This window comes from Molothrus ater, chromosome 1, assembly GCF_012460135.2.
Source record: "Molothrus ater isolate BHLD 08-10-18 breed brown headed cowbird chromosome 1, BPBGC_Mater_1.1, whole genome shotgun sequence".
Classification (NCBI taxonomy): Eukaryota; Metazoa; Chordata; class Aves; order Passeriformes; family Icteridae; genus Molothrus; species Molothrus ater.
The window spans coordinates 44,152,730-44,164,021 of record NC_050478.2 but is presented as its reverse complement, the minus strand read 5'-3'; the positions used below and the strand labels follow the sequence as shown (position 1 = coordinate 44,164,021).

At 40.2% G+C, this 11,292-nt stretch overlaps 2 protein-coding genes across 4 annotated transcripts in view; one reads left to right on the top strand and one right to left on the bottom strand.

The window, feature by feature from the left end:
• Positions 1-17: 17 nt before the first annotated feature.
• On the bottom strand, positions 18-9,244 carry UBA5 (ubiquitin like modifier activating enzyme 5). Its single transcript, XM_036404770.2, has 12 exons — positions 9,077-9,244; positions 8,040-8,085; positions 7,856-7,945; positions 7,033-7,142; positions 6,535-6,621; positions 5,888-5,972; positions 4,965-5,069; positions 4,668-4,795; positions 4,134-4,269; positions 3,595-3,670; positions 2,710-2,816; positions 18-2,133 (listed from the first exon to the last, which is right to left on the bottom strand). Exons 1-12 carry the CDS (start codon positions 9,220-9,222, stop codon positions 2,050-2,052), a joined length of 1,200 nt encoding a protein of 399 aa, XP_036260663.1. The 5' UTR covers positions 9,223-9,244; the 3' UTR covers positions 18-2,049.
• A 224-nt stretch (positions 9,245-9,468) lies between these two features.
• ACAD11 (acyl-CoA dehydrogenase family member 11) overlaps positions 9,469-11,292 on the top strand; it is a 29,130-nt gene continuing 27,306 nt past the window's right edge. For all 3 annotated transcript variants that reach the window (XR_004982577.2, XM_036406597.2, XM_036406598.2), the window contains exon 1: positions 9,469-9,694. Coding sequence is in view for 2 of the 3 variants with exons in the window: in XM_036406597.2 (XP_036262490.1) it covers positions 9,558-9,694 (137 nt within the window). In the remaining variant the exon portion in view is untranslated. The remainder of the gene's footprint in view (positions 9,695-11,292) is intronic.

Genomic DNA, 11,292 nt, shown 5'->3' with positions numbered 1-11,292 from the left:
AAAAAAATCCTTAGTGCTGCATTTTTGGATGCTGTTTATTTTTAAATAATTTTAACCATTGACACATACAATTATTTTAATACAATTATTCATTTTCTGATTATTTCAAATTTTTCTTGTATATACAAGTTGGAAGTCTAAAAGTAACACAGGAACAATTTTGTGTCCTCTCTAACAGGGCATACAAAAGTGCATTAATTCCCTCATAAAAGTTTACTTGAAGTTGCCTCTCATAAAGCTGTCAATCCTGTGATAGCAGCCATGTCAGCCAAATAATTAAGAGTCAGGATGAAATGAGCTGTTGTAGAAATGAATCAGCCATTTCCCTCAGGATCTCCAGATCCACACAGCTGTGTGCCTGACTTCTATTGTTCCCAACAGAAAGGTGAAAGTCACAGAGAAACGTAAGTAACACATAAATTGACACTGGATCAGGCTATCATAGACTTAGTGACAGAGATTCAAGTATCAACCTTTTTAATGGTCTCATTATTCTATTTCCTGTCTTTCTTTGCAGTTCATTTCTAAAACCTGGTTCCTCCAAAACAGAACTCAATCCAAAAAAGTGACTTCAATTTTGCAGTATAATGCCCCACACTCAAAACACACCCAAAATCTCCTTCACTGGTTTCAGAAGTGATTTTTCTGTGTATAATGCAATTTGATGTCAGCTGTGAAGGAAACTGATTTTGAATTTTGTAACCATTACTTAGAAATGAAACATTTTTTAAACTAATTATTAGTATAACTAACAGATATTCATTCAGCTGCCCTAAGAAACAGAAGCACCACCATGGTATTGCTGTCTGTTTTCATTTTAGTGGGGTACTACTACTACCAATACTAGCTGGCTCTGTGTTGGCTGCATCACGTTGTGGAGAAGTTTTTTGAAGAGCCTACTTTGGAAATATTTGTACTATACTGCCAAGGCTGAAATAATGACCAAGTTCTGGATCAGATGCCCACAGTAGTTAAAATATTTGAAACTGATCCTTCCAGTTCTGCAGGGTACTGGTGCTCCAGGATGCAAATATTTACAGGTCAGTTTAACACATGGCCATTTAAAAGGTTGTATGACTGTACTTAAACTTATGTCATTTATAAGACAAATACAACAGGTGAGCTACTCCAATAAAGATATTTGCAAATCTAAAAATTTAGAGCATCTAATTTTAGAAGGCTTTCTATGCAAACTCAGACTTACATTCCTTAATATAGCCCACATGATGGAGAGTGATCTGAATTATAGCTCAATTTCCAGTAACCAACAAAAATATAATATTTAGACGTCTGAAAAGGTAGACAAAATCTCCAGTTCTTTCCAATGTTGCTCATAATTCTGTCATGAAAAGCATCTGCCAGACAAAATAGTGGCATGCTGCTAATGTAATAATACCAGAAGACTTCACCTTCTTACAGTATACTCAAATATCACATACAAAACATAGGCAGCTGTTTAAGGACAAGCAGCAGTAAGACACTGATAAAGAAAATTCCATCCCAAGGATATTTAAGGCAGATGAAAAGGCTTATACGTTCTCGTTACTCAGAAAAAGAAGCCACAGCATGATCCATGCCAAGACTTTAGACCAGTGAATGACAACCAAGTACAAGTGCCTGGAAACTCAGGAGCAGCACCATGAGAGAGGCATTATCATCTGCCCTTCACCCACTCAGCCCACTCCAGCAGATTTCATCTTTCCCTTGGCCTGTTCTATGTGCTATTCCCATCACATGATAGGGTATATAATGTCCTGTGCCTGCTTTTTTATTTTATCCAGGTACTTTTATTTGCCACTGAAATATCTGGACACTAGCAATGCTAAGAAACTAAAATTTAACAGTAGCATGGCTCTATCTAATAAAGACATGATGAGAAAACAGAATATAAACAATTTAAGTCTGTGTCCTTCCTGCCCCTCTAACAGTTCTGTTTCATCAGAAAAGTAAGCTTCAATGGAAGTAAAAAAAAGGAAAAAAGTAAGAAGTCTGGTCTCAAAATCCAATGTCCATCCAAACTCGTCAAAGTTGTACTTAATATTTGTTTTTCTACATGTTTCTCATTTTGGCCATGAGTTCTTCTAGGCTTTCTTCAGACTCTGCTACTGTCTCCCCAGTTATTGAATTCTCTTCCTGTTAAGAACAGGAAGAAAAAGATGTCAACAAAAAAAAGTAAACAAAAAACCCCCCACAGATCAGGTTTATTGCTGTTACACCACACCATTTTCCTAAAAGCAGGCACTCAGTAGTGAGATTAGGCCTAAGTGATTATAAGATTCAATTGTAAATGATTTTGACTAGGAGGTAGAATGTTCTTACTGCAGTACATTCAGATTCTATGTTCCCCAGGTATACTCATTGCTCTTTGACTAGTACAGCTTTTACAAGATATGTATGGGAAAAATTAATTAGTCAACAAAATATCAACTGAGAAATTGATATTTGCTGTCCTTCCTCCAGCCCCCAAATGCATTAATTCCTATCATCTCAGCAGTACATTTGCACTAGCATCCACACTTAAAGAAGTATCTGTCCCAGAACACAAAACTGGATCACAGAAAGGAATAATCAAATGAATTGAGGTCACATTCACTGCAATTGTTCAAGATGGAATTCTGTTCTAGGTTTAAAGGGTAACCAAACTGGCTGGTATTATAAATTTAATCTACAATGAGTATTTCATAAATTCATAAAGAATAAGTACATTACCTTGTCTGGGATAGTATATGCTACACTAATTCCCTCAGGAAGCTCAGGTACTGGGCCAGATGCAGCCTTCAGCTCATCTTCTGAAATTTCTGATACTAATTCAATGCCTTTGCATTAAAAGGAAACTAAAACTCCATTAGAAGTTAGAAGAAAAAGTTCTTTAATCACCAAGTTATCACAGTAAGAAGAAAGATGCAGCTACTTTCCAAAAACAGAATTAAATTAAACTAGAAACACCTTTGATTTCAACAGCTTCATTGGTAATGACCAATAGAAAATATTTTCCCTTTAGAATATATGAAATAATTCTATATAGGCAACTTATGAACCAGAATGGCATCTCTTCCTTGTCCTTACTATTTAAACTTTACCGTAAGGACACTTATCCCAGGTGTAAGATAAGATTATTTTCTATAGCATGTAATAAACAGAACATATATCTCCAGTCTTAAAATAGTTATATAAAACATATTTACCATTCCTTAAGATAATTCCTTCTAATTTAAAATCCTCAGAGGAAAGTAAAAGTCTATGGGATGCCTCAGGACAGTGGTTATGGAAATGACAACTGCTCTTTAGTATATTTAAAAGGAATATGCAGTTAATATATCTTCTCATATCTCTCTCATCTTCAAACCATTTTCTGAGAAAGTTTTTTCTTCAAGCAGCAGTTATATTTTGAGCCTAAAACCTGCACATTGCACTAAAAGCATACCATCAAGTTGTGGTAAAATTACTTTCAAAACCTGGGAAAAGCCAAAAGTGATTACACAGTGTAAGTTATAAAATATAGGAACTAAAAAAATTCTATGTACCCTAAACTGTGTTCACCCTAAATGAATCTCAGTGTTGGGAAAATCATTTAGTCTCCATGTGATGACTTACCCCAGTCATTGTCTTCATGTACTATTTCTTCATCCTTTTCAATTACTTCTTCTTTTGGTCTTGCAGCTTCTTTTTTCTGGAGGAAAAACACAGAAAAACAATCCCCTCAATACCAAGAATTTAACAGTCCAATTTCCAAAAACAGCAAAGAAGTTCAAGCCTAATAGTCACATTTCTTCCAATATATAAGATAAAAAGGTTCTAAACGGTGACTGCTTAGGAGCAAAAAGGCAGAATACCTGCAAGTTCAAAAAAAACCACCAAACCCATTAACACTCAGAAATATATGACTGCTAAAACAGTTTGCATTCAGTTAAGTAGTATTTTCTTCTACATAATTGTTCAACCTTCCTTCCTACCCTTTACTTTAAGGTAACTGTAAGTACTGTATATTTAGAAACGTGCAACCATCTGAAGATGAGTGCTGTCAACTGGAGTAGATATGAACATTTTCTTTTACTACAGATTTGTAACTTGCTTTGTTCTCTAAGAAAAGGGAGAGAAAAAAAAAATGATCCACAAACTCAAATCATTTTTACCTTATAATTTTCTTGCTGTTTTCTGCAATTGTGGTCACTACACTGGGGGTTTGGCTTCATAGACATAGTTGGGAAGAAATCCTGCATCGCATTGTAACCAAGATAATAACTCACAGTACCAAAATTTAACAGGTATCTAGAAACACAGAGAAAGAAGGAGCTTGTAATAGAGGTACAAACCTAAAACTTCAGTTGATTAGGGAATAATTCTTCCTCAAAGAACTTTTAGAATACACTTCAGACTCATGGAGTTGTAATGTGAGTTACTGTAATTGCCTTAAATCCAGTTATGCTGTAGTCAGCTGGCAACAGAATAACTGGATCAATACAGAATCCCATCTTCTCATGGTGTGTGAGAATAACGCAGCTACAGGCAAGAGAAGTAATTTATTCTTTGTCCATATACAAAATTCCAAGGACAAGTCAGCACTGTAGCATTTTTTTATGTATAATGTAATGATGTCAAATCAGAGCATGATTAAATATTTAAATATTTTACTGTACACATCAAATAGCAACAATTCAGTCACTTACTTGAGAACATTTTGCACAAGCATTCCTGCCACAACACCCATGGTAGTAGGAAGACTGGCTGCACAAACTCCTTCTCGTTTCAATGTCTTCTCATCAATATTTGCAGCTACTACCAGTGGAGGAGCACACTGAAGGGCAATAGAGAAAGTAAGCTGTAAAAAAGCACTCAAGAAATCACACAGAAATTTAAGGTAGTGCATCAGCTGTGCCAGGATCTCTCTCACAAGGCCAGCTAATTTTCACATTCCCAGTCGCACTCTAAAAGGCAAGAGAGCAATTCAGCAGAGCACCACGTACCGCAAAACAAGCGGATTCACCAGGGATGATCAGCTGGATGTGTCCTGACACTGCATTTTCACTCACTCCAGACTCCATCCAGATTTGTCCAAGTTCATTGCAGGCCTTATAAACACAGAAACACAAATATCAGCACTGCAGAAGTTTAATGAAAAGAATAGGGACTCAAACAATTGGGAGTGATGAAACACATTCATCTCCCTGATTTCAGGCAAAAAGGCTACAGTCAGAAAAAAGTACATCAAGAGACAGAAATTAATTTGCTGCTTGATTTGTCCTTTGATAAATAAAGTTGCCCTCATGAAGATAGCCCTTTGTGCTTTCCTGAGGATCTGAGATGTTCTAACAATACAGACATTAGAGACCTAGTTACAGCACAGTACAGAATATAATTCCACAAATTATTTTATAGGCTGGGTACAGTGTATCTGTGTGCCTTCCCTGCCTGCAATTTATGGATCAAGTCAGCTGAAGGGTAACAGAAAACATACATTTGGCATATACCTTACATTGGCTACTACTATAAAGAAAAAGAGTTTGATTAAATAAACAGCATTTTTAGTATACAGAAAGTCACATGAGGTATACAGTTAGCTATTAGAAAATCTTTTTAAGTTTGTAAGATTTAACATACCAGCCTTTGAAAATACTGTTATATAAACAGAGTAATTAGAGAAGATAGAGTTTATGATACTTCAGTCTTTTACTAACCATTAGCTGATAGCAACTTCAAAGTCTTAGTGATATTTATACACATAAAATGGGTTAATAAGAACTGGGTAAAAGCTCAGATTCTTCAAGCCAAGGGGGACATTTCTTAGGAGATTGTTTTTAAGTTCATGTCTTTTCTATAGTTCCACAACTCCTAACATATTTCTAGGAGAAAACAGCCTGCCACAAGCTCGTGCCTTTGGTGGCCTTACAGTGTTAATTGCCATGCGAGCTTCAAAGTTGTCCACGCAGCTCAGAACCAGATCCACAGGCTTCCCTTCCTCCAGTGCACCGTTACTGCAACGAGCATCAGAAATACACATGAAATTGCCAGCAGAACAAAACACCAACACGGCAACCAACATGCTGCTATAGAGTACAGAAGCCCAAGAAAAGTGAATTTCTAACAAGGCTTGTGCAAATGCAGTACAGGACACAACCAGCATCTTAGATGTGCAGTAGAAACAACACCATGCTGAGGCTAGGATTTAAATATATGGGCATTTTAGACTGTTTTATATAGTGTGCACTCACAGTATGAAGTACTGGAGAATTGTATCTTTGTACAACAGAACAGCAAACGGTGTAAGTTATTGCAGATCTCTAGGAGATCCACTAGTAACTACTTTCTTCTTCATTTTATAAATCATACTTGAAAATTACTACAGAGCACTCAAGATATGATCTGATCTGTTTTCCATAACACATCTGGACAGGAATGTCTTCTTATACATATATTTCCCAGAGGTTTTCAATTAGAAGTTTTTAAATTGAAAAAGAGCCCCAACAAGAAAACGGAGACTGTGTAGAACCACACATCAGCAGAACTTAGCAACATGCTAAAGTCGGGGAATTTTACCTTATTCTATCCATGAAGTGCTCAAAGTTGTCCAGTGTTGTGATGTTGTAGTTATGTACTTCAAACTGAACATCAGGATTAATATCCCTTATGGAGGAAATAATAAGAGTCAGTGGTAAAGAATACAGTGATAATTTGCATTCTTCTCCCTAACTTCACAAGTCTTGCTACAATCTTAAGTTTCCACTCTGAACTCTAGAATTCACCCATATTTGTGAATAATTCACATTAGATAAGAAAAAAACCACAACATATGGAAGTGGCATCGTTTATACCAAACTTCTGAGCAAAACTGGCTTTAACCAAAAAGCAGACTCACATTAAGGTTTTGGCCAGTACAAAAATGTCTTTGAAGTATCAATCATCCCCACAAATATTTTATGCTCAAATTCCCAAATTAGATCATGCTTCTTTGCAAATGATTAAGAGTGAAACACTGATTTTCTAGAGCAGCATCCTGGCTCAAACGATTTTGATACCCATTTCTCCAAGTTATACCTCAAAGTATGTTCTGCTGCTTGCACTTTACTTAATCCAGCTTGATGAGGTTGGAAGAAGAGTCTGTTCATGTTTGCCAGTTCCACTTTGTCATAATCAAACAGAAGCAGCTACAACAAAGATTGTTTAAACATGTGTGAGTCTCCAAAAACTCTGCAAACAGAGCACTGTGGCAATTTTGAACAACAGAACTAAATCTAAAACCAAAGCCATAGAAAACTCCCCCAACCAAACTCCCTCCCTCAGAGGCCCATTCAGTTCACATACAAGAGGTACAAACATCATAAGGATGTGAAATACTGAACCAATCTGTTAAGTCATTAAAACTAAGAATATTCAACAGATTAACCTATATGAACAGTAACACCTCTATTATCACCTATATTACTTGCTGCCACATGACAAACTAATGTTTGTGATAAAGATTTCTGTTTGTCATCTACTACATTTCAGTTGCATGATATAAACTTGGTTCTTATAAGACTTTATGTGAAATACCCCCTCCTCTTTCTTTATTTTGTTTTCCTTTGGCAATAATCCTTTTGCAGCACAAGGATTAGAGAGATGGGTTCATATAAGAATATGGAGAGGACAAACATCCAAACAAGAATCATCCATGTGATACAGGATCAAGCCCTAAATAAATGAATTTACCAGCATAATAAAATGCAGACTTGTCATGTGTGATGTTTACACAAGTGCTGTTCTTGAGTACTTTCTTCACAACATTTTTCTATTTGGGTAAAATCAAATCAAATTCTTTACGAAGAGGACTGGTCCATCTACTATAAAGATACACAAGAATAAAAAAAACTCTCATTACCTTACCAATGCCACACCTTGTCAGCATTTCAGCAGTCACGCTGCCAACGCCTCCCACACCTACTACTGCAACTGTGAAGGTACGGATTTTCTGTAGGAAGGAATAATGTACACATCAGTATGCCAAAAGTGGTCCTCCCAAGGAATAAAAATGTAAACAGTGTTTCATTACAGATAAATCCTACCTCATAGTCTTTGACAATCCCCATTCTTTTTAATGCCATCAAGCGACTACAAAGAAAAAAATGCAATGTTAACACAGAAAATGTTCTTTATGTTTCTAGCAACAATTTTGCTTTTCACGTACTTAAAATCACTTTTGCTTTAGAAATAACCTCACCAAGCAATAAACACAAGCCTGCTGTTCCCACTGCAGTTGTGATTGCCAGCTAGGTACAGTCTGAGTGACAGAGTAGATGCTTTCCTATTTGCCCCAGAGTCCTAACCCTACAGAAACTCATGCACCTACTCCTCTGGTAATATCATGAAATCAGGAGGACAGAGATATTTTGGTAAATGAATCCCTGATAATCCCAGAATGAAAGGTGACACTTTTTTTTTTTTCTGGTAATGAACCATATGGCAGCAAACTAGTGAAGACTTCCACTGTTTTTTGATAGATTTGATTAGATTAACACAACGTTAAAAAAAACATAGAGACTATCAGGTTTTGAGGATAACTGAAAGGGTTTTAAAGTAACATTTTTATCCCTTTATGGCATTTTTCATGTATTAAGGAAAAAAACAAAAACAAACCCAAACCAACAAAGCCAAAACCAAAAAATCATCAGATTTCTAGAAGGGAAAGGGTCTCTAAAGCTCAAGAATTCTATAAACCAACTTCTAAAATAGGCAATTTGGAAAAATGAGAATAAGACCTCATATAATACCAACACCTGTCCCATTTACTAGCAACCTAGCTGAAAAACAAGGTTTTCAGATTTTCTCCCTCCACGCCCGTACTGTACTGTAAAGCATGAAAATACAAAGTAACCCTGACATCCAGCCCTACCAGGTGGGAAACCCGAGAGCATCCCTCCCGGAGCACCTGCCTCCGGCACTGCCCGACACCCTCCTGAGCACACCTGGCCCCATCCCTGAGATTCCCACCCGTCCGAGCCTCTCCGGCTCCCCCAGACCCACCGTTCAACCCACGGCCTCCCCCTTGCCCATCCTCCACGCCCCGACAGAGCCCCGCAGCCCCCAGGGCCCCTCAGCGCACCTGTAGGGGTTCGAGTCGGTCACCTCGGCGCTCATGGTGTCGATGCGGGCCCGCGCCGCCGCCCGCCCACGCTTCTCCCGGGCCAGCTCCTCCTCCAGCTCCCGCACACGCCGCTCCAGCCGCTCCAGCCGCCCGGGATCCGCCATGGCAGCGACACGTCTGTGCCCGGCCCCGGGAGCTTCCGGGAAGCGCCGGGGCGGAGCGGAGCGGGGCCAGCCCTTCCCGGGGCCGATCGTTCCCGGGGCGGAGCGGGGCCAGCCCTTCCCGGGGCCGACCGTTCCCGGCGCCGCCTCCTCACGGCCGGCAGCGGGCGGGGGCTGAGGGGCGGTGGCCGCCGGGGCGTTACCTGCCTCCCGAAAAAGTCGTGTTCGGGGAGAAGCCGCCTGGCCCGACAGCCAGGGGGGCTGCGAAGCGCTTTCCTCGGCGGACCAAGGCGCCTCCGGGTGACCCGGCCGGGCGGGCTCCGGCGCGGCCTCCGAAGATGGCGGCGGAGCCAGGCACTAGCGAGGTGCGGCCGCAGCACCGCTTCGACCTGGGCAGCCTGGAGCGGTACCTGAGCAGCCGCTTGCCCTGCTTCCCTCGGCAGCCCGCGGGCGCGCTGGCTGTCAGGCAGTATAGGTAACGCAGGTGACATCGGTGACGGGGCACTGACCCTGGTGGTGGGGCCGCCGCCGCTCCCCTGCCCCGGAGCGCCCGGGAGGGGCGGGCAGAGGAGCCGCTCGCTGCCTCCTGCCAGGGAAAGTGGTCAGAGGACGAGCCCTTTGCCGTCGGGATGGCGGGCAGCAGCCATCGATGGATGTTTAAGATGCATTCTGACTTAGTCCAATTAAGGGCATGTCCCAGCTCACCCCTTGAGCTGCTGGAGAAGTTAAGTTCGCGGTGGCGGCCGTAGTGGCCTTTGTCACATTACGTCAGTGGGCGGGTTGTGTGTTGGGTCGGCTTCCCGCTGTCCTCAGAGTACGCCCACGATTGTTTTATTGCCTACACATAAATCGCAATTGATCTGCTCCATCTTTAATTGCACAGTGAATAGCAATGTTCACAAGTACACACATGGCTTAAGAAATCAATGGTAAAAACATCAGGCTGTCACCAGGTAAGCAAATGCACGAGAGCAGCGTTAGGATGAGCTAGGATTCCCGTTACTGCCCGGGGAGCATCATGCAGTGTGCCAGGGAGGTGCTACACCAAAAAGCCTCTGTTCCATAGAGCACTATGTTCGTTTGCATTCAGCAAATCAGTGGTGTGGCTGCACGACTTCATGTCATGGACTAACTATTAGAAGTAAAGTTTTTCTAAAAAATAAGGATGAATTCCTTTGTAGGCATGACCTTGACTAACTTATTTGTGGATATCACCAAGAAACAGTGAACGCTTTTCATTGTCTTCTGATGTAAATATAAAACATTAATTCATTCAATCCACCCTAATCTTCCTACATACCTCAGCTGAGAAGACTTTAGGAGGAGCCTGAGGAGAGTAGCTAATAGTAAAATCTGCTAAAATTTTGTTAGTGTTTATGCCTTTACTTCTTGGTCTTGTAATTACAGTTCAAGGCTTCAGCTGGCCTAAATTTGTTTTGTTCCAGGCAGAGTATTGTCAGTCAAACTTTTTAAACTATTGCAAACTGTGCCCTAACTGCTTTGGGGAGAATGGAAACGTAATGGGAAGAATGATGGCAAAAGTTCATTTGATTTTTATTTTCCAATAGTTGTCTAATTGTTTATTAGTCTAGGTCAGAATGCATCTTAAAAATGAACAAGAATAAGGAGAGAAAAGCATGCAGATTAACACTTGAGGAAAATAAGGATCAATGAGCCTTGAGGAGAATAAGGATCAATGAGTTTGATTAGAATGTGATAGACAAGGTGTTATGAAGGGTTTAGCTGGGTTGTCCTTCTCTGTTACACGTGATTGAAATGTCTAATTTTCTTTGTGACTTCAACACACATTCTTTAAAATTTTACAGTTCCTATAGGCTGTACCTTAAGCATAATCTTTGGATGTGATAATCAGGCTGGCAGACAGTGGGGCTTGGTACTAAAATCATCAGTAATTTAATCATGGAGTAGAATCTTAGAGTGGTTTGGGCGGGAAGAGACCTTAAAGATCATTTAGTTCCAATCCCCTTGCCTTGGGCAGGGACACCTTCCTCTAGACCAGGTTGTTCAGAGCCCCTTCCAGCCTGGGCTTGAACTCTTTCAGAGATGGGGGAT

What these genes read in the sequence shown, in the direction of transcription:
- UBA5 (XM_036404770.2), bottom strand. Translation starts at nt 9,222, where the DNA reads ATGGCGGATCCCGGGCGGCTGGAGCGGCTGGAGCGGCGTGTGCGGGAG. An exon ending in GTGAATCCGCTTGTTTTGCG is followed by an intron (nt 4,796 to 4,964) that starts GTACGTGGTGCT and finishes ATTGCCCTTCAG; the next exon opens with TGTGCTCCTCCACTGGTAGT. An exon ending in AACAGCAAGAAAATTATAAG is followed by an intron (nt 3,671 to 4,133) that starts GTAAAAATGATT and finishes TTTTTCCTCCAG; the next exon opens with AAAAAAGAAGCTGCAAGACC.